The following is a 23239-nucleotide window of genomic DNA, read 5'->3' as shown; positions in this document are numbered from 1 at the left end:
AATGTATCTTATTTATCAAAAATTATTTATTAAAAATTAAAACTAAAATTGCTTATGTAGTAGTTAGATATTTAGAACATTTATTTGAATTGAACTTTATATGTATTTGACTTATTTACTTTAACTATGTTTTCTTAAATTTTTATTGTAATATTTGAATTAATATATTATTTATATTTTTTTTTTAAAAGTAAAAAAGTTTATTAATCGAGTTTACTAAATTTTCACGAATTTAAATTTTCAAAAGTTTTGACCACTTTGGCCTATGATACTTTATTATATTAGAAAATTTTTGAATGAACAGTACATGCAGGGAGTGTGGAAGAATTTTATATCCATATATAACTATAATATGTAATATATTAAAAATTTACAGAATTTTATAGTAATAATCTTATAAATGGTATAAATAATAGTTTCGTTATTAATAAATAATATAAAATTTATTACACCAACAATACTTAGAAATTGAACTCCTATATCTTTATCAAGTTAAATAACTACGTGAAGAAACACTATGTAACTATTGTTAATGAAGGGTAATAATTATAATCATATTGAATTATAATACTCAAATCATAATTCATCAGTGAACATAAAAGTATTGCGAGTATGGTAGCTTGAGTCAGTTGAATGTATCAAGATCTCTCAGAAGTATTTAACTCCGGTGGCTAACTTTCTTATCACTCTAAATTTTACAAGTCAGATTCACTATAGTATTCTAAACTGGTGTTTACTTCTTTTTTTTTTTGAATTATTTATCCAAGAAACTGTTATTTGAGAATAAAAACAATATAACATAATTAAATATTTTAATTTACTTAAATAATTTATATTTGCTATGTTGTTATAGTCATAAATACATACTTGTTCTATACACATACGAAAATTTTATTAAAATCTACTTTTACTTTTGGGCCATGAGTAGCGGACCGGGATAGGCCCACCTCGATTTCATTAGCATGGAAAACTTGAAGCCCATTAAAACTAAGAAAAAGAGAGGGCCGATGTATGTTTGTCATTCATTGGTGGCCGTTAAACAAGGACAGTTCTTGAACGTAATGAATAGAAGCACGCAAATAAGGAATATTAAACAGAAAAAATGTCAGATCTCGTTTGGAATCACATTCATGCTGTCTCCCATCAATCATGTGCGCATATGCTACGACAAAAACAGAATAACTCATGTTTTATTTTCGGGACACGAAGACACCTCAATTATGGCATACTATATAATAAATACGCATATGGTCTCAGTGGAACCTGGGACAGCTCAAATCCCGGATTTCATTCAAGATTATGTTACAGTAGCACATGCTCCATCGTCACATTCTTTTTAAACAAGAAAACAGCTTCTGCAGTACGAAAATTTGTGTATGAAAGAAAAAGTCTTAAGCATATCGTATTAGATAATTATGATGCCTGAGAATCTCACAACTCATAATCAAAAGAAACACATTTTCGCATCCCTGAATGGATATATTCTTCATTAAATGTCAAAAATGTTCTGTTTGAATATGTTGGGAAAGTACATGTATTGGGGGAACATTGGATGAAAAGTACATAGATTTTTAACAGCTGTTGTACAAACAAATGACCCATCACAAATCTTTTTTGTTGGGGAGTTATATCATTCTTCATGCAAGAAATCAAAACCAAAATGGAAGAAAGTGTAGAAACTAGAACCATGGTTTTCCTTCTATGTAGATGAGAGCAAGTATTTATTCTTCCACAGTTGCTGCGTTTCCAGCTGCAATTCCACCAAGAGTCTGAAAGTTAGTTAAAAAGGAAAGGGTTACTGATACCACATTGCACACCATGTTTTACACTTTTAGCAAAACGTGAAATAGACAGAATGCCTTTGAATTACTTGTTCTGTTGTTGCTGTGTGAGATAAAGGTGAAAACAAAAGAAGAATAAATTGGATCCATTAAGATGGTACATGATTGATGAACACAAAACACAAGATGAAATTGATTTGAAAGAGAGAATGCAATATTATAACTGACCGACGGAGGTGTCATCGTGGTTCTCCATGCAGTTCAAGAGGTATTTGAAGGTTTCAATTTCACATGGAATGGTGAGTCCACCACTCTGATCAAAGCCAAACTCCTCTGCAGCTTTTTCCAACAAAACCTTGAACAAAGAGTGGCTAAGGTAGGTTGTTGGGATGATAAACCTCCGAAGCTCAGGCCCAACATAGACAGCTAAGTAACCTTTGGGAACATCATGCGGTGGTTGAGGACTGTAACAGCTATCCTCATCAGAGTCACAGTACAAAAGATTTGTTAGTCTTTTGTTTATGATTGGTGGAATGCCCCCAGGGTTTGAATCTTTTGAGCCCAGAGTCACAGTTTGCCACTTCTGAAACATTTCCTTCAATCTCACAATCTGCCTAATCCCACTCAATTTTGAACCTCCACCATCATCCATTGATCCAACCCCTCAACTAAATATGCACACAAACACAACGTCAAACATCAATTTATCTTTATATTCTTCCAAAAACATCATCATGCATCATACAAGAACAACAACAACAGTGAAGATAATTAAAACATAAATGAATATAAGAAGAAAAGTAAGTGAAGAAGGGAGGAGAGATTGATACCTGTTACAGAAGAGGTGATTTGGTGGATATTAGAAATGTTATTTTAGTTTTACAGAAGGAAATATGAAAGTAATGTGTCTGATAGGTTGCAGAAAAACTATGTCTAATCATTAGTTGTGTTGGTTGTATTTCTCTTTCCTCTTTTTCTGTTCCCTACACGCTACTCTCCATCTATCTATTTTTCAGTTTACTCCAGTAAAACCCAAACTCTTATATATATGTTAAGAAACACGGTGTCATTAACTAAACTTCATTACAATGCGTTGCTGAAATTTTGTTGAGACTAATACAACGTCAAAATTTAGTTTAATTTTTTCATTTCTTTATAAAAGGTAAGGAATTCATGTGATTAATATATGCTTGTATTTTTATATTAGAAAATGATACTGCAATTAAAATAATTGTATAACCGTTATTCATTTAATATTATTAATATGTCGGTGATTCTATTTCGATGACTTTGATTGATGCATATGATTAAAATTGTATTTGGTGATATTAGGAGTTGATATAATATTAATTAATTTGAAATCGATTTAATTAAAAAATATAGTGATGATTTTGTAATTATTAAAAAGTTAAAAAGTATTTTAAATTGATTAAAGGAAACTTATTTTAATATGTATATGTTATATTATATTAATTTTAAAATTGAAACATTAAATTGGTTAAATAAATAATCGATCTAATATGTTTTCTTTCATATAAAATATAAAATTCTTTTTATTTTTTGAATTTTGTTTTATTCATACATTTTTATGCCCATTAATCTTAAGACCGCTGTTTATATTCGATGCCATTAATTTTTTTCAGTGTAATGAGTTATTTTATTGGTGACAGCTGAAAACTAATTCTTTCCTTGTAGAAAGGGATGGATTACCAAAGTAAATAAAATATCTTCGAGATTACAGTATTTTCTTTCAACGTTGTCCTCAGAATTTTTAATTCAGTGATATATGTAGTTATAAGTTTAATTATTACATAATATCGTTGAATTGAATTATTATGTATTTTAACAGAATATTGCATTCTTTCGCATATTTTGTTATAAAAATGAATGTATTTTTTGTCAACTATTTTTCAAAATATTATATTCTTACATATCAATTTAATTTGGGTCTCAACTAGCTAATATTTTTAACCTATTTTAAAATATGTTTATAATCAGTTTTTAAACAAAGATAATTTACTTTCGTAATATTTGTAATGGTCTTTTTATTATAATATCATTATATTATCCTTATCGCTTCCATCTTATCATATTCTTTTATAATTATTATTGTTATTTTTTTATTATTGATTTTTTACCATTTTAATTATCGTCATTATTAAAAATTTATAATTATAGTAGTGGAAACATATGTGTTCCTTCCTATCCTTACATGTTTGCATTTTTATTATATCAAAACATTGAAATTCCAAAAATATGTGAAATAGATAATTTTTTTAAAAAAGATTTCAAAACGATTATGTGGAAAAAAATGTAAAAAATAATATGAACAAGAAATAAACATAACCTTAAATATTTGAAGTTACTTTTAAGTAGGGAATTATACCATGACTTCTAAGTTGAGGGTTATGGATTACTTAGATATTATATGATTAATTATTTCATCAGATAATGAAATTATTTTAATTTGACAAAAGAAAAATTTGTCTAACTAAAAATAACTCTCAAATCAATTTAAAACAGTATATAATTTTTACATAACGCATAGATTATAAATATTATTACAAAATTAAGAAGTATCATGAACAGTGCAATACTTTTATTATCATTATTTTTATTCCTTTGTTATTGTTATGATGTCATTGTCTTGGTTGCAAAACTAGCATTGTCATAAAAAAATAGGCTACAATTATTATTAATATTGTTACCTATGTTGTAAGCATTTCCACCATTATACAAATATACACATTTAAATTTATTTTGATATGAATCTTTTTAAAAAGTTATTCTAAAATGAAAACTAAAGAAAAGGCTACTTATAAAAAGATTAAAATGATTGTAAAATTTTAAAAATACAATCCTCACAATTAAAAAATATTCTAAAAAGGGACCCATAAATTTCAAGAATTAGTTTATAATCATGGACTAGAAAATACCAAAAGTTAGGACATTAAAAAAGATTAAGTTGTGCATAAATTCATGGTTGGGCTTTACGGGCCTTGTTGTTGGGCTTTTAGAATCTAAGACCTCTTTGTTCTTCGACTTGTTCCCCCTGATTGTGGTTTTTCCCATTCTTCGGCGCATACTAGCTGTGCCTCTTTCGGCCTCTCAACTTGTTTCATTTTTTTTTGTTCTGGAGTGAACAGTTTTTTATATCAATTTTTTTCCTCTGCAATTTCTAGGGTTTCTTAAACCCCTAAAACCACTATGCTAAATTCCAAACTAGCTAGAGTCGGAGCTTCGGTCGCTAAACACCTCTGCACAAGTACTTATACTTGTTAATTTTCTCTTCTATACATATTTCACTGCATTTAGAGAACATCTAATTATATCGAACCTATTCAACTAATTATTTGTCTGTTTTTTAATTTTCCAGGGAATTGTACATCCTTGTGTGGAGTAGGGTATGTTCGAACAGGAAGATACCGTTACCTGCAATCTCCGGTTAGTAATTCAATACCCTGAATTTGTATTTTCCTTTTCTTATTCCTCCTATTGTAATTTCAGCTTTCAATTTCTATTAAGTTTGGCAATTTGGTGCTGGTTTTAGGATCTCAATAGATAGCAAAAATAAGCGTGCTTGAGCTTATCATGGGAGATACCAACCTGGTTTTTGGATTTGTTTTAATGAAAAACTGGATATAAACTAGTTTATTGTCTTATGATAAGTGGGTGTTCTTGTTTTGAAATGTGAGGCCATCTGTAATAAGACCAAATAACTGTTAAAGTAGTCTGGACGTCTTTTGTTAATTATAAAGATTGGTGATATTGAATGAGTTGTGGGAGTATGATAATGACATTAATGTTTTCCATCATTGCAAATGGACTCTCCATCTTTTAGCTAAAGGAAGGGGCCAACAAGTTTGTGGTTAGCAGAGGATGGGAGAAATTGGACCCTATTTTGGCAATGTCTTGCTCTATTTCTGATAATGGCCATTATGATGATGAAGATAATTTAACCTTGTACTTTGTTTTTTGTATTAGTTTATTTATTTCGTTTGTTTTAATACTAGAAGGAATTTGGTTGTCTTTGAATTCTTGGAACAATTAGCATTTTGTATACGTAGTAACCCAGAAATCTGAAAGTCTTCTATCAATTTAATTACTTGGATTGGAGTGAGGACTGATTATGTTAATGAGGGTTTATAATACTTGACATTTTAAATATTCCCTTTGTCAAACAAAAATATACTTGACACCCTCCAAAACAAAAAACACTCCTTTGACAACTCATTTTTTCCTTTGTCTAATTGTCAACTGTGTGAGCAAAATGGTTGTGCGATCAAATTTTTTTAGAAATTGTGTGTACATTTGCGTCCAGATTACTGGACAAATTGTTTTATTAAATTTTTATTTTCTTATGGCATTGGTTTATACTTATCTGTTTTTATGAGTGATTATTTTGTGTTATTTTTAACTAGTTTCAACAGCATTCATTTACTATGTTACACAAGGGAGCCATGATGGAAAGACATAATTTCCTTTCAACAATGACTACTAACAACACTACTGAGGAAGGGAGTGAAGAAAAAGAAACGTAAGTTCTTTCTATTTGAGATGACTGATTTGTGGGAGTATGTGATCCTTTTGTGAATGTGTAAATATCATGTCAATATAGCATTCAAAAACTTACTATTTATTGTGTTTGTGTTATAATTGTAATTCTGACTCAAATGTTACTTTTATGATTAACGGACTTAAAATGCAAAACTTTGAATTGTATAAGAACCCCAGGCAAAATTGGTAATTATTCAGTGTTGATGTTATATTTTGACACGCAACATGGGTACACTATGCTGACTAATTGTTAACTGCCAATTTTTTGTTTCTAGCTAATAATCATGATTTAGTCATTTAACACGAACCCTCCTAATCTAAGTGTTATAAATTTTCCGTTTCTCTTATTGTCTAGTTTTTAGCTAGATAAATGGTTATTGAGTTACAATCTAAGGTCAGCGCATGTCTATCTACTTAATCATACAGCATATGCAATATTTTGAACCCCCATAATGAAAGGCTTAAGAACTGACATTGTGTAGTCAGCTTGATGGAAGTTTAATATATTTTTCTTCCAGTGTTTAAACTTTTCAAGGCATCTGAGTGAGAACTTCAAAGTGCAGAGAATGTCAATACCACATATATATTTAGGGTTGCACTCTGCTCTACCGTTCCATGTTTCTTGGGCAACCAACCATGATTTCATATTGTTTAGCCTGGGGGGTATGGTATGATATCTGAGCAGGAGTTAGGTTGCTGTGTGATTCTGATACTTTAACCAAAATGGCAACAATAACAAAATCTTTGAGCCTCAGTTGTCGCAGTTGGTCGCATGCCCTGAAAAATTCCAAGTCCCTATAGGATGGAAATAATCCTCCTACGTGTCAAATGCTTTCCCACACCATTAGAGATCAGTCAGTGTTACCGTCAGGACAGATTACATCATTACTGTCGTACCTTGCCATATATTATATTAGATGACAATTGTTCATCGTGACTCGTGAGTATATTAAAAATCTTACACAATTGTATTTTTTCACCTTACTCTGAGAGATTGTGCAGGATATCTGTAACTTTTATTGATAAGGATGGTGAGGAAAACCATATCAAAGTCCCTGTTGGAATGTCTATGTTAGAAGCTGCTCATGAAAATGACATTGAACTAGAAGGCAAGAGCTTTAAGTTTTGAATTTTATTATTTTCTTCTGAATTCTGCTGACATAACGTTTCGTTTCGATTTGCATACTGTCAAGTAGGTAGGGCTATTTCTGAAGTGACCAAGCGTATTCTTAATTGATTCAGCTCACTTTTCCTTTTAGTTGAGATGATGTCTTACTTAATGTTACTGCAGGAGCATGTGAGGGCTCGCTTGCGTGTTCAACTTGCCATGTTATAGTCATGGTACATCATGGGTGATCTATGTAGTGAAATGTTGCTTGAAGTTATTATTAGTTTGTTTTTTGAACTACCGTGTTCCATTTATAAGAGGGACAAATGACTGACTTTTGTGCAGGACGTAGAACATTACAATAAATTGGAAGATCCAACCGATGAGGAAAACGACATGTTAGATCTAGCTTTTGGGCTTACTGAAACGTGGGTTAACCATTCATGAACTCAGGATTGGAAATGTTCATTTTCCGTTTTTGCTACCCTTAAATGTGCCCCTGACTAATTATAGAAAACATGCAGATCACGTCTGGGTTGCCAAGTTATTGCAAAACCTGAACTTGATGGAATTCGGTTAGCTGTTCCTGCTGCTACTCGAAACTTCGCTGTTGATGGTTTTGTGCCGAAACCACATTAGTAAATGACTTGGGTTTGGGTTCTATGCAAAGGGGTAGCTTTCTCAGTTTTGTAGCCTCACTGATTTAGATAAATTACCATTTATTGATCACAGGCATTATTTTTGTATTTTCCGTGATCACAGCACGTCAATTTATCAATGACAGAGAGATCATGGTGTAATTTTCGACGGGCTACACTTTGGATGTCAATAAATTGTTTGTACTTTTTTGTATCAATAACAAGTGACTGGGCGAACGAGCACTTCAAAAATATCTGCATTTATAATAGAAATGGAGTCTTGGAATGAGTGTTGAGTCAAACCAGACCCCGATTGTAGATTTGTTGTGTTGGTTAAGTTGAAACCTGAAACAACAAAAGCTTGGATTGCATTTTGAATTTGTTGTTCGATATTCAGGTTTGACATTTGTCTATAACAGTCTGATTTTAACTTCCAAGTTATTTTCAACATGAAACTGAGTAAAATTAACTGGAAGATATTAAAATGAATTGCCATTCAATTGAAGTTAATAATAGTTTATTTGCTTGCAATTCTAGAAAAGTGGGCAATGGGGGCTTGTGTGCCCTTTCATTTTTTGTTTCCTTATTTCAAGAGTTTTCTAAGATCCTTGGGAAAAAATTGCCTAAAAGGAGTAATGTAGTAGGACTGAGGAATGACTCCAGAACATTGAACTTCAAAAGTATAAAATATAGTATAATTTGCAGGTCCGTTTCCACCTCTTGCCTTCCGATTCTTTGTTTGAAGCAAGGAAGCAGTTTGAACATTTTTTACTTGGGAAACAATAATGAAATAGTTTTATAAAGCAAAGTAAGGTAATAAAACCCTCTCAACACTGTCCATTTTTAGGGGTAAAAGTCATCATGCTTCACTCCGAAAACCATAAAAGTAAAAACACTTTAAGCATTGGTACAAAACCATGTGGTGTTGACAATAGAAAATTCTGCAGTTATGCCACACATAAACTGAAATTATAAGCACAGCAGGCGTTGATATTGTGCGCGAAATGGCTAGAAATAAATCACCTAAATCAATAAGCCCTTGTGTAGGTTTGTAATTGAATCCCTGACTTTCAAACTCATTCCAAAATCCGTACAAAACATAATCCGTCACGGAACATCTAAAAACGAAGAAAAATTGAAACTAAACGACTACCTATTCTTTCACATAATCCGTCACGGAACATATTCTTTCACATAAATCTATGAAAGTGAACCGTGATCGAACTAAACGACTACCTGCAATTCAATTATGTTTCAGTTCAGCTTCTTGAGGATGTTAGAAGCCCAACGCTTGACTCGTCCCCTGAGAGAGTACCCGAAAACCATTCCAGCAACAAAGCAAATTGCACAAAGCTTTGAACACGTCCAATACGACACCGCGTTTCTGCAACAAACAAAACATATAATAATCGTGTCAATTTAAAACTTCAAACCCTAATCTGTAAGAACCGTGTTAAAGAATGAAAAAGAGTAATCTGAAATAAGCTTAAGATAAGACGCAGGGAGAAATGCCTTGGAGGTCTGGTAACTAAGTGAAGGGAAGAATCAGGAGGCGGTGGTCGTATACGATCGAAGCTCGACGATATGATGTCGCCGGAAACCTTACTGACGGCAGCAGCCATCGCTCCAAAATGCAGTAGGCGGTGAACTATGCCGCTTTAACATTCGCCTTTTTCATCCATGTATAGTATTCCCTTCCGACTCATCTAAACGACGCCGTAATAACCATCCGACTATTTTATTTACCAATAACGTATTATTGTATATTAATTAATTACTAAATCCTCTGTAGTTATGTATAAAGGAATTTTGTTTTCATTATAAGAATAGTATAGTCTCACATTACGTGATGGAAAATTTATTTTGTATAATAAATGTGAAAACGATTGACACCAATTTGAAATAGATATTTTGATCTAAAATTTTGAAAGAAAAATAAAAACTATATATGTAACAAAAATGTATATTTTTTTTTTTTTATTTTTAATCTAGAAACAATCACATATAATTGAACATTTATATGTATTGGACATGAACATAAACTCTGGATTTTCACAATGTAAATATACAATTACATAATTAAATTTAAATTTGAAGAATTATAAAATTATGAACAATAAATGTAAACTATAATATAGTTAAATATAAATGCTTTATTAATATAAAATTAAAGATCCTGCGACGGTTAAGGTTAAAACTAAAAAGTACAGAGGAGTTGGGGTCAGAATTTGTCCACGCCACAAAGCCAATCTCCTATGATCACCTATAACCATTCACCAGCCATTAACGCTTTTCCTTATCCTTACACCAAAACCATTTTCTTCTTCCCACTGTTCCTCACCAATGGCGTCCCTCTCTCTCCCTAACAACTATCTTCCCACCTTCCTTCGCTCTCACTCTTCCAACTACCCATCTTCCCAAAATCTCCCACTCTCTTCCGCGCCTCCAAATTCTCAATTTTTCGGTCTCAAGTTCTCTCATTCTCCCTCTTCCTCAATCCCCTCTTCTTCTTCTTTCCTCAGAACCTCCATTTTCGCCAAGGTACATTTCACTCATATCACCTTTTTGCATGTTCCTAATAACTTAGCCTTTTACTTCTTAGTCAGACCCACCAGCGTCTCTTCTCTTTTTTTGTGTTGTATATTCCTTGATAGGTGAGTAAAGGTTCTAAGCCACCGAATTTCACACTCAAAGATCAGAATGGAAAGAATGTGAGCCTCTCCAGCTTCAAGGGAAAGCCAGTAGTTGTATATTTCTACCCTGCTGATGAGACCCCTGGCTGTACCAAACAGGTAAATTCACACAATGTCAATGTAGGAATAGTTCAAAATGGAGATGCCAAGTTTTTAAAGTTGTGTGGTTCTTAAACGTTTTCCAAGTTCACATATTTCAACAGTGAATAGTGAATGTACGATGCACTATATATGGAGCATTTGAATGAACAGAAGGGAATAAACTGTTCAACATCTTTCAGACTTCATTTGCTGAGATTTTGATATATAGGAAGGTCTTCTTGTTCTTTTCAAAAGGAAGGGCAGAGAAGGATTCTGGCTGTTCTCATGATTGAACTCCGGTGTTGCATATGCATGCTACAAATGGAGGGTAATGAAAAATAGAGAGCACTCCAACCCCTGTTAGGTTTATCCATACTATTCTTGATTTGGTTATCTTAGTTTTAGCATGTAATATAGCGTAGAAAATAACTCCTTTGGGCAAATCAACCAGATTCGCTGCCTCTAATGGATTTCTTATGATTGAGTACTTTGAATCCCAATTGATTGAGGTTCACCTACTGCTATAAGGTTCTTGATGTATGCTTTCTGACGCTTAGTTATTGGGTTTTATTCACAGCATATTAGCTCAGGTAATCAGATTGGGTTCATAACAAGGATTCAAAACATATGATAGGAAAAAAAATAGCTTTTTAAATCTAACTCGATCTTATAAAATCACCTTGTATAATGAAGGATGTACTTATTTATATACTTACTTGGCATGATTCCAAAAGGTAAAGGCTTCTATTTTACTACTTACAGGATTATCAATGCACCAAATTAACTTTCATCATCAGTGACTTTTACCTCTCATTATATATTAATACAAAACATAAATACTTATAATACTAGAAGTAACAAACAAAGAAATCAAATCGAAAGTTGCATAGCAATTCTAAAAGGTCTCATAAAAATGACCATGAACTTCTTTTATCAAATGTCTTATAATTGGAGGGAGTAATTCATTCTTTATTGCAGGCTTGTGCTTTCAGGGATTCGTATGAGAAGTTCAAGAAAGCAGGAGCAGTGGTTGTTGGGATAAGTGGCGATGATGCTTCCTCGCACAAGGTAAAGATCAAAGGTTCCACTGTTTGATTTTTATAATCAACCATATTAATATTTTTTTTTTCTGATTTGCGTTTCACGTAATGTAGGCATTTGCCAGCAAATACAAACTTCCATTCACATTGTTGAGTGATGAGGGCAACAAGGTGAGAAAGGAATGGGGAGTGCCAGGTGATTTCTTTGGATCATTGCCTGGAAGAGAGACTTATGTCATTGACAAAAATGGGGTGGTTCAGCTTGTCTACAACAATCAATTCCAACCAGAAAAGCATATTGATGAGACCCTGAAAATACTTCAGAGCCTTTGAGGCTTTTTTTTCATTCTTTTGTATTCTATCCCCGCGGGCCTGATTCAGAGTCTGGCAAATATTTAACTGTGAATTTTAAGTTTGCAAGCTCTGTAATTATGGAGCCTTTGATCACATTCCTTGGAGGTGATGACATGTAGAGAGAAAAAGATTATAACCTCTCCGGTGGAAATAATGCCTTCATTTGCCAAAAATACAGTGAGATTATATATATGTATCTTTTCGACATGGTATTGTTTACTTTCAATTGACAAAGTGACTATCCACTACAATTTCTATATGATTTGAATTTTCTATTTCAAACAAGTTTCCGTTCAGCAATACATATGTTTTATGTGAACAAAGTTGCTTGTGTAACCTTGAAGGAGTTTTGACTGCATTCGTGGAACATGACTCTTAAGTATCTAAACGACATTTGGCTCGACTTAGCCTTAAAATTTTCTTTCTTAGAGAACATACAGTTATTTTTAGCATCATCATTATTAGTATTATTCTACCAGTATTTATGCAGTCACTGAAAGAGTGGTGGTAAGCTTGTATATTCAATCTTCCTTGGCATAGTCTTCAATGCTATAGGGGCCAAATACTTCGGATAACCAGTTCTTCTTCCTCCAGGAACTCCACCCTAAATCTTTACAAATTTCATCACTGTGGTTGATGCTATAAGTTGAAATGCAGTGCCTCTTATAGAACCTAGTTGACCTTTTCATCACTTCTATCTCCTTGGCTGTTTGTGAAAGCATACTCTCCACACTTGGGAGCTTGAATTTGTCATCTACCAGCCCAGACAGCCACATGGAACGTAGCTCTGATGAGTGAAGATTTGAAACACTCTCAACGAAACCCACAAAGGCCATGTTTGGAATCAACGGATGAATAGTTCCCCTATCATCATGAGCATGAATCAGCTGTTAATTACAATATTTTTTAATTTTCAAAAAATTTCAGTTTAAATATAGGGTATGTTTAAAAGAGTGCAATACATTCTCCTAATGTAATTTTTGCATGAAAGAAAGCAAAATGAATATTGAAGAGTCCTTCTTACCTATATAAAGGCATAATACCCGAAGAATACTCCAACAAGCTACCAAAAGGCTCTGGTAAAATAGATTTGAGTTTTTTCTTTCCATCAAAACCAGTTGCAAGAATCACTACATCAGCATTCAGCTTAGTGTTGTCTTCAAATTCAATCCCTCCATCCCAGAACCACCACTTTGATGCCTTCTTAAAGACAATTTTGCCCTTTTCAGCCTCGGAGAAGAAATTTTCTGGCATGATGGCCATTTGACAAGATGCATAATCCTCCACAAAGGGGTGTTCTGGTTTTAATCCATACTTCTCCAATGGAAGTTTCCACAGAAGATACGACTCAATAAACTTTGAAATTCCACGCCTCTATTATTGCTCATTGAATAACATAACCAAAAAAAAAACATTAGCTATGCTTGTAGAAATCATAACACTAGCTATGTGATTCTGGAAAATGGTAATTTACCAGCGGAGATAACATGAGGCAGAAAAGAGTCCTGAGTAAGCCTTGTTCTGGTCTTTCGTGGATGAACTGAGAAGATCTTGTTGAGAAGAACATGAAAAAAGGCAATCCCCAAATCCAGTAATGGGGAACTGTCCAATGCAAACTCCTTACAACCATGGTGCAAGCTTCTCCTTCAGCTCCTTCACAGCAATACACCAACAACACAACTATGTTATGCATGTTGAAATTTAACAAAAAAAAATGGAGATTATCTTAATTAATTATTACGAGCAAACAGAATATAAACATTTAATGTAAATAAAAAAGGTTAAACTTTAAAATTCCATTATCTCTTAAACTTTGAAATCTGTTTATCTTTCAAACTTTCAAACTTTAAAAATAAATAAATATATTTTTTTAATTTAATTATATTAAAAATTTTATATGTCAAACTCATTTTAGATAATTTTTAAATTGTTCACATAATTATAAATATCTAATAATTAATATATTAAATTAAAAATATTATATTTAAAATTTGATAACCAAAATATTATTAAAATTTTTCTGAAAAAGTAATTCCAATTTTGCTTGGTGAAAGAATTTTGATTATTTATTGAAGTTGGTGGATGGCAAGAGGTGTTAAAATTATAGTGGACTTTTCATATGATGATGATGATATAAGACTTTTCCTTTAAAGCCATTTCCAAACATATTGTGAAAGTCAAAACTGATTTGTGGAATTCTATTTTATATGACTTATGACCTATGAATTCGTTTCATATAAAGCTTCACATAATATATTATACTAATAAAATGAAAAGAACAGTATGCAAGTCAACACATCTTTCATACATTAAATAAAAGGAACAGTAGTGTGCAAGCAAAACCATGCAAATATCAACTAGGAAAAAAAAAAAAAACCAAGCCAGAAAATCATTTGGAAAATTAATGTTGTCGGCTTTGGTGCTTTATAAGCACAAGAACTGAAAATGACATTGTGAAAGAAAACAAAACAAAACGTAATAGTGCCAATATGAAATGAGCTTCAATAGAAAAACAATGTTGTTATTTTCCACAGCACGTGCATCATAGCGACAAAAAACAACGTGTTCAATTGAAGCTATTGAACGCCACCTTTGTGATAACCCAAACTGGAAAAAAAAAATGTTGGAAGAACAGCAGAAGAAATTTGAAAGAAAATCGAGTCATATGCATGCATACCAGCTTTCACATTATTAGTCATCACTTAATTCTTTTTATATATTTTTTCTTTTTAGAAGAGTCATCATAGGTTACCAAATATCATATCATTTTTTTTACGGTATAAATATTTTTATTAAAATTAAATACGTTTTTTCTTTATTAAACTAGCATCTTTATGTTTAAATTAAATTATAAAGTATTTTCTATCTCTATTTTGTATTAGCAAAGATGTGTTCCACGTAACTTTATACATGGATAAAATACTTTTAATTTAATTTAAAAATGAAGTTTAAATTTTTATAATAGTTTAGAGAATATATATACATATTTTACATTTTCTACCAAATGTTTAAACATAATTTTTAAAACACCAACTATTTGAATTAAACTTTATTCAGAGTTACTCTATGGCGTATAACTAAAGCGATAAATTATAAAAGAGCAGTTAATGCTTCCCATGTTTAGAGTATGTTTTTTAGCAATAAGTTACAAACCAGTATGATTTGTTTTTCATAAAACTCATAAATGACCAGCCATTATTATCTATACCTTTATATAGAAGATTTATTTTTCAATTTTACCTTTAGATAAAAGTTTTTCTTAAATTAAAATAATTATTTTATCAATTTTATTTTTAAATGATTACTTATTTAAATTTAACTGTTTTTTATTTGATTTTTTTAAATTAAAGAATTTTTTTAATTAAAATTTACATGCAAAATAAATAAAAATTATTTACAATAAAGTTATAAAATATATTTTTATTTAATTTTATAATCATAATAATAACAATATAATAATTTTATTATTTTTTATCATAAAAAAATTAAATACACATATAATGCATGCATTTTTACTATTTAAATATATAAAAAAAGGTTTAATATGATAACAGTCGCATATTTTACATATTGATGCGGTGTGAATTCATAGTGTCAATTTGGAGAAAGTTTCTTCATAAAAATCTGTAAAACAAGAAGAAAAATAAATGTAATTTTTACATAAGTTAAATAGTTTGTGTGCATTAAAAACTATTAAAAACTATATTTTAAATAGTTAATGTAAACTAGCTTATAGAGTTCAGCTTGTACATAAATTAATAACAATAAAAAAAAAATATTACTTTTATTTTTATTTTATTTTTTTCTTTAGAACCTTTATAACTTTACTTATAAAAAAAAAAAACAATTTAACTTGGTTTTTTCGAAGGGAATTTATATATATAGTAAAGGTGGGATTATTATTACCTTGGTTTGCCCGTGCACACTCCATGGCTAAATCAATACCTGACTTTTTGAAACCAACCACTACCACCTTTTTCCCTCTCAGAAGTTGAGTAGCAGCTTCCTGGTCAAGTTTACAGTAATCTAACGTATGCATCACCTTGCCCTTGAATATATGTGGCCCTTTTTTCTGTGGAAACGTTGGAATTTTGGGTGTGTCCCCATATTTCCCAACGCATACTACCACAAACTCGAATCCGTACCACTGAAATCAATCATGTATAAGCAGCTCTTTTATTTTTTTCAAATACTTTAAATTAAAATATATTAAAACTTTTGAAGAGTATGAAACCCTAGGTTATGTATATAGATGGATACCAAAGTGTTTGATTTTTGAGAAGGTAATAATAGTTTGTGCAGACCTGAATGGTGTCTGAGTTATTGGTCTGCACAGCAACTTCCCAGAGAGGTTGACCGGGAAGCAGGCTTGAAAAGCCAGTGACTTCCCGGTTGCCGGAGAAGCGGATTTGGACGACCTTGGAGTTGAACCTGATGTTCTTGAAAACGTCAAAGTGGATAGCATAAGAGTGGAGATAATTGAGTATCTCCAAATGGGTGGGAAAATCGGGGTTGTCCCTTTGAGGCCAAGGGAAATCGGTGAATTCATAATCACGACGATGAGACTGTAACCTGGTGGAGTTGTAGGAGCAATGACTCCAAACCCCACCAATGGAATCTGAGGCCTCAAAAACAATAGGGTTGTGATGAGATAACTGTTTAGCAGCTGCTAAGCCACTCACCCCAGCCCCTATTATGCCCATTTTTGAGACCAACATCGGACGGTTTTCGTTTTCGTTTTCCATGTAATGTGTTGAACTAGGTTAAAGGTGTTTCTGTATGTAAAAACTGTGTATATGTATGATGAATTGATGACTGCAATCAAAATGCAAGGCTTCGACCTGTATTTATAGATGTCTCGAGCTGCATCACTCGTCACTGTGATGTCACACAGCGTACATTTCTACGGTAAACAAATGAGAAAAACAAAAATACATAATGCAAATGCATGCAGACCAGCTTGATTTTTGACACCTTGAAAAACATAAAAGAATATAAATGTAATAAGAGATATCTGCTATCTTTCATAATGTGTGGTTTTATAAGACCTTATTATCCTTAAATACCGTTTTTTCTTTTACGGGAGATGACATATTCTTTAAAATATTATATAAATGGACATATTGTAAAATAATTACGATAAATAGCTAAGTAGTGCATAATCTAACTTTCATTTTAACTAGTTTATTTGAAGAAATTTTACATAGAATTTAGGATTTAATATGATATTTTTGAAAAAAAAATAAAAAACGTTGAGAGCTTAACCATTTTAAGTCGATTTCAATATAATAAAATAATAAAAGGTTGTTAACGTTGGAAAAATAAAATGAATTTATAATATATATATATATATATATATATATATATATATATATATATATAAAAGTGAAATACAAACTTTATTTTTTAAATAAGTTTTATAACATTGAATTAGATTTAAAAATCTAATTTCTAATAGATAACTTTCATATAACTTTTGCTTAAAGTCATTAACTCTTTAACGACTTCTATTTTTAAAAGTAAAAGTTTTAAAATATTAAATCGTTTTTAGAATATATAATTTCATTAAGTAAAATCGTTATAATCATACACAACTTATCTATATATTGATTATAATTATTATATAATTTGTCTATTTGTATAATATTTTAAAAAATATGCTCATGTATATTAAAAAAACTTAAGAACTTTTTACTATTTATTATTTTTAGGAATTTTATTTTTTTTGTGAATGTAACTTAATATATCTCCTTTTTTTTAACATATTTAACAGGATATCTATAAAAGTTCATTATTTATTATACTAGTTTAGATTCCTTTAAGTTTAGGATACGGAATAATTAGATTTTATAATAAGAAATTGTTCGGAAAAGAGGATGAATATTCATGCAGAGAAAATTTAAGAGTGAAATGAAAAATCAGTACTTTATTAATGATTTTTAAATGTCTTTCTACACTGGGCATCATTCTAATATGAATTTCTGGCGGAAGTAGATTTTGTTGAAGAAAGAAGCAATAAGTAAGCTAATTAAGGAGCTTCTTGTTTATGTATATATGTTTTGAAGATTAAGATAATGGTGAGGTGATGACCTTTTCAAAACGTGACTATGTAATAAGGGGTGATGGTCAGAGTACTTAAAAAAATACATGACAACACATATACACGAATAAGTTACAACTATATATATATATATATATATTTATATATGTGTGTTAACTTCAGCATAATTATTAGGTATGTTCATAGAAAGTGAACCCTCTGAACAGTCAAATATTTTCCAGAACATATGAAATTCCGTGAGTGCAAATTTTAAGTTGGTGTATTGAAACTCATATATATTATTAGTATCTCAAGACGAGGGTTAAAATCATATATTTCAACTATATTTTCATTTAGAATAAAAAAATATTATTATAACACACTTTTACATTTACTTATATCATATGATATAAAAATAAAATGATTATAAAAATATAAAAAAAAGAAAATGATAAAATGAAAATAAAATTAATATTAAATTAATGTAAAATATTTAGATATATGAAAAAGAATAATTTTTCTTTATAATATTTGATGATGAAAACTTTACCTTGAAGGAAACATTTGATTTCGAATGTTGTACACTAGTTATATGAGGATAGTAACGTGACGAATGTAAGATTTTAAGTTAATGGGATAATTTACTTTTCACACAGGTTTATCATAAAATAGTAATTGTAGATTCAAATATATAAGGTTAAAGAGATAAAATAAAAAAAAAATATTTAATAATAATTTTAATAAAATGAAAGGATGTGCATGTACACTATTATATATATATATATATATATATATATATATATATATATATATATATATATTGGTCCTTCATTGACGAGAATCATGTCAGATAGAAATATCAGAAGAATCAAAGTGTGAACAATCAGACCGTGACTCCTTGCACAAATATGTATAGAAATCAAAAAATAAATAAAATGGTCCAAAGACGTTCGAATAAAGTTGGTAGAACCAACCAACGTACATGACCAGAGACAACCTCGAAGAGGTTTTACATTTTATACACCTCACTTTATCAACTTCTATACGTTTTTTAAAAATATTAAAACGATACGTATTTCACGGAAATCTTATTATAACACTTCTGAGAAGTTCTACATGTTACAGAATATTGGCTAATTTAATGTTGATTGTGCATGAGTACTATATATATAGTATAATTTAATTAAAACAATGGGTATGAAGAGGAGTGGTTTTGTTTTGTGTTGACCATGCAAAATTTTCAAGTGGTCGAGTTCAGGTTTAGGGACTGCTTCTTACAAGCCGATGTAGTCAACCGAAAGGAGTGGCGCTAAACAATTATATATATTTGTTGGTAGTGTTATTAAAAAGTTCATCCGTTTGATTTGGTCTGATTTATTATGGATTGGTCATTTAGTGAGTCAAATTAATCCAACTTACTTATTAATAAGTTGAAAAAATTTGAAATCACGGTTGGTAAGTTAAACGGATTAACTCATTTAATTATAAATTTTTTTTAATATTAAGAAAATTAATTTTTTTTGTAATTGAAATTTAAATAAATTGTACTTAAAAATTATCTTAAACTTCAAAGACAATTCAAAATAATAAAAAAAAAGTAACATACAACTCAAATGTGATCCAAAAGGAAGCTCAAAAAACGAATAAATAATTGATAATTTTTATGTCACTTGTGCATTTATAATGTATAAATTTATAATATTCTATGTTGAAACATCTTGTTCTTTATACCCATTTAATATACAATAAAAAATTATTAATTAATAATATTGAAACACAAAATAATAAATAATTAAATTAAATTAGGTGCATTGGTGAGCAAACTCGGCTCGTCACGGGTTCAACCGGGGTAAGTTGGGTTCAAAGTAGGTCGGATTGAAAATTGACCCATATAAAAAAATTTTACTTTTTTCAAACTCAACCCGACTCGAACACGTGGTGAGTCAGGTTGGCTCGTAGACTCTAACTCATTTTGACAGTATTATTTGTTGGAAAAAAATGACATGCAGAGATTGATCTAAATAAAATCTAAGTGTATTTACATTAAATTAAACAGGTCACTAAATAGTTGTGGATCAGTAAAACAACATTGATCGAGTACGTGGAAATTAAAAACATAAAATGTAATAATGACCGAATATAGAATGATCGAGTTCGTAAAAATAAAAATAGAAACAAATGTGGCAAGTGAAAGACTGAACTCGACAACAGAAAATTCGAAATATAAAACTTAAACGTAATTGTAAATAAATCCTAAAATTTAAATTTATTCCAACAAACTCTTAAATTTTTTCATCCTTCATAGTCGACTTTTCATTGACCTTAGCTTATTTATCCTTTACTTTGGTCGACTTCTTTTCACCGACGGTCAACTTCCCAACCTTATCGATGTGGTACTTCCAACACACCTCCTTAGAACTCGTTAAGATAGGCTGTAACCATGACTTTGATACCATATCAGAAAGTGGGTTTAAGCTCAACCTCACAAAACCGGCTTGTAAGGTGAAGTTTGCACCTCATTTATATATTAAAATTTGGTCTTATCTCTAGTCGATGTGGGATTTCCAACAACTTGTCCCGGTATATATGAACTTGCTCTCGTTTTTCACTCAAACACTCATGACACAATAACTCTGATGCAAATTTGTTAGAAAATAAATGACATACAAATATTGATCTAAATTACTTCTGATGTATTTTTATTGAATTGACCAAACCATTAAATAGTCATAGATCAATAATCGAATATTAACCGAGTACATAATAAATGGATTCATAAAAATAATGGAAAACAAAAACTTATGCGACAAATAAAAGACCGAATACAATAGGAAAAAGAACATAATAAATAAATCCAAAAAATTCAATAATATTTACGTAGGCGTACTTTTAGACGAAATTAATTTTTCAGGTTTTACCATATAATAGAAAAGAAAAGATGGTAACTAGAATGATGAGAAAAAGGAAACCGATGACGATGTTTGTTGTCACATTTGGAATATATCTAGAAAGGTGGAAGGGAAGGTATACATGCATCTCTCACATTCAAACATTACTATGAGGTGGCTTGGGATTTGGCATTATTTTTGGAAAACTAATGGAAATAGCTAGGAACTCTGCACTTGGAAATTTAGTAATATGCTTCACTTTAATGCATGCATGGAAATTTTGAAACGGCTCTTCATATAATCCATGTCATATCATTCTCACTTTTTCATGCCAACAATTTTTAAATTTAATAATTAATTAATGTACGGATAATATTCTTCCTCTTATATTTTTAAAATGTGAACGTAATTATTTACTTTCTTATGACAATGTCAAGGCTCTTACAACCACTTGGACCATATTATTTTTTGTTGACAATCTTGTGATTCAACGCCAGCTAAAAGTCTATGATATCTGTTTCAAAATACCCTTCAAATATGGTTTTTGTAATACATTACACGAAAGTATGCGTAAATGCACAGTGTGGTAGTTTGTACTAATACTTTATATATATTATTATAATTGGGTGACACTGTATATATAGATAGAATATTGCTCAGTCTTTGGAGCTTTCTTTCTGTGCTTTTCTACATGCTTTTCCAACCGAATCCCAATTAAATTTCAATGACATTTATTGCTTAAAAAAATGTACAATAGTAAGTATAATATACGCTCTGTATTTTACTCTAAAATCTATCTTGACGCTGTTTATTGCTTAAATATTTGGTTGACAATTTGATTTTAATAATATAATAGTATGTATATTTTATTTAACAAAAGTTGTGAATAAAATATTATTATGATAGATGCTTAGTAGTTGTTATCTAATCTGCCCATTAATTACATAACTACGTGTAAATGATATAAATTCCAACTTGTAACCCATATGTAGAAAGTCATAAACTGGGTCGTGCACAAAAGTTATGGACGGAATTTGTAATTAGCTTTTCAATGTAACTTCTTCATAGTTATGTAATATTGATTGTCTACATGGAAGTTTCTGAGATAAAGTGTAGAAGACATGAATTCTGCAAAATATATGGCAAGATCACTATATTTAAACTAATAATATTGATACTTAAGATAAATTATATATATATATATATATATATATATATATATATANTATATATATATATATATATATATATATATATATATATATATATATATATATATATATATATATATATATATATATGACTTGGCTGCATCTATATATGAATTATTTTTACAATAACGACAGACAAGCAAGGGTTTACATCTATAAAACTGAAAATACATTTTCATTATTTTTAATTACTTTGTACACAATTATATCCATACAACACTTCGTAAGTACTTATTTCTTTGAAATCATTTGAGAAAATAATTTTACTTAAATTAATAATTATTTCTATTCGATTAGCTTAGTATACTTGTCGCAGTGATTATTACGATATACTATAATTTATGATTGAGATTAATTTATTTAGTAGAGAATTGAAAACTGTCCGCACACATATAACTTATTAGAAGGAAATTCCTAACAAATATAAACAACCACTTGAGACAAACAATAATCAACAACAACAATAACATAATTCTTTTTGAAAAAAAGAAAAATTATATTCAAGAATTTAGAGTCAACATATTTGAATCTCATTAATTATGTGTTTGTTTTAATGCATGGATGATTTAAGTGTTAAGATTAATTTTTTATTTGATTTCGCGTTTGTTTTCATGTATATGAGAGAATTTGAGAGAGCTTATTTGCATGAGAGAATGTGAGTGATATGCACAAGCTGCAAAGATTTGTTAAAGATGGACTATTCATTTAAAGAAAAAGCCTAAAATACCTTTGTTTTATTTCAAAAAATGGTTGAAGATTCTTGGACAAATTATTGCCTGCAAAGTAAGATTCTTCTGCTTTTGGCTCTTTTGACCACAAAGAAACAATGTAGGATTGGTAATTCTATA

General features: G+C 30.3%; 5 protein-coding genes across 7 annotated transcripts; 2 read left to right on the top strand and 3 right to left on the bottom strand.

The window, feature by feature from the left end:
* Window positions 1-1408: 1408 nt before the first annotated feature.
* LOC106767875 lies at window positions 1409-2799 on the bottom strand. Of its 2 annotated transcripts, none has more exons than XM_022782981.1 (3): window positions 2612-2799; window positions 2010-2449; window positions 1409-1769 (listed from the first exon to the last, which is right to left on the bottom strand). In XM_022782981.1, the coding sequence occupies exons 2-3, from the start codon at window positions 2431-2433 to the stop codon at window positions 1432-1434; spliced, it is 762 nt and encodes a 253-aa protein (XP_022638702.1). In that variant the 5' UTR covers window positions 2434-2449; window positions 2612-2799; the 3' UTR covers window positions 1409-1431. The 2 variants fall into 2 exon arrangements, with proteins under 2 accessions (XP_022638702.1, XP_014508322.1); XM_014652836.2 differs by having other exon boundaries at window positions 1595-1750.
* A 2036-nt stretch (window positions 2800-4835) lies between these two features.
* Window positions 4836-8404, top strand: LOC106765610 (2Fe-2S ferredoxin). 2 transcript variants are annotated; one of them, XM_014650290.2, is made up of 7 exons: window positions 4836-5046; window positions 5158-5225; window positions 6212-6318; window positions 7341-7447; window positions 7630-7679; window positions 7792-7874; window positions 7971-8404. In XM_014650290.2, the coding sequence occupies exons 1-7, from the start codon at window positions 4989-4991 to the stop codon at window positions 8083-8085; spliced, it is 588 nt and encodes a 195-aa protein (XP_014505776.1). In that variant the 5' UTR covers window positions 4836-4988; the 3' UTR covers window positions 8086-8404. The 2 variants fall into 2 exon arrangements, with proteins under 2 accessions (XP_014505776.1, XP_014505775.1); XM_014650289.2 differs by having other exon boundaries at window positions 4837-5046; window positions 6203-6318.
* Window positions 8405-9080: 676 nt separating this feature from the next.
* LOC106767872 lies at window positions 9081-9784 on the bottom strand. Its single transcript, XM_014652828.2, has 2 exons — window positions 9597-9784; window positions 9081-9468 (listed from the first exon to the last, which is right to left on the bottom strand). Exons 1-2 carry the CDS (start codon window positions 9704-9706, stop codon window positions 9339-9341), a joined length of 240 nt encoding a protein of 79 aa, XP_014508314.1. The 5' UTR covers window positions 9707-9784; the 3' UTR covers window positions 9081-9338.
* Window positions 9785-10334: 550 nt separating this feature from the next.
* Window positions 10335-12509, top strand: LOC106765637 (peroxiredoxin Q, chloroplastic). Its single transcript, XM_014650326.2, has 4 exons — window positions 10335-10625; window positions 10739-10876; window positions 11837-11926; window positions 12013-12509. Exons 1-4 carry the CDS (start codon window positions 10428-10430, stop codon window positions 12229-12231), a joined length of 645 nt encoding a protein of 214 aa, XP_014505812.1. The 5' UTR covers window positions 10335-10427; the 3' UTR covers window positions 12232-12509.
* A 101-nt stretch (window positions 12510-12610) lies between these two features.
* LOC106768091 (probable flavin-containing monooxygenase 1) lies at window positions 12611-17044 on the bottom strand. Its single transcript, XM_014653054.2, has 5 exons — window positions 16557-17044; window positions 16159-16399; window positions 13727-13905; window positions 13277-13626; window positions 12611-13116 (listed from the first exon to the last, which is right to left on the bottom strand). Exons 1-5 carry the CDS (start codon window positions 16995-16997, stop codon window positions 12774-12776), a joined length of 1554 nt encoding a protein of 517 aa, XP_014508540.2. The 5' UTR covers window positions 16998-17044; the 3' UTR covers window positions 12611-12773.
* Window positions 17045-23239: the final 6195 nt, after the last annotated feature.

The sequence above is a fragment of the Vigna radiata genome, chromosome 7 (assembly GCF_000741045.1).
Source record: "Vigna radiata var. radiata cultivar VC1973A chromosome 7, Vradiata_ver6, whole genome shotgun sequence".
NCBI lineage: Eukaryota > Viridiplantae > Streptophyta > Magnoliopsida > Fabales > Fabaceae > Vigna > Vigna radiata.
The sequence above is the reverse complement of the archived record's forward strand: the minus strand, read 5'-3'. Positions and strand labels throughout refer to the sequence as shown.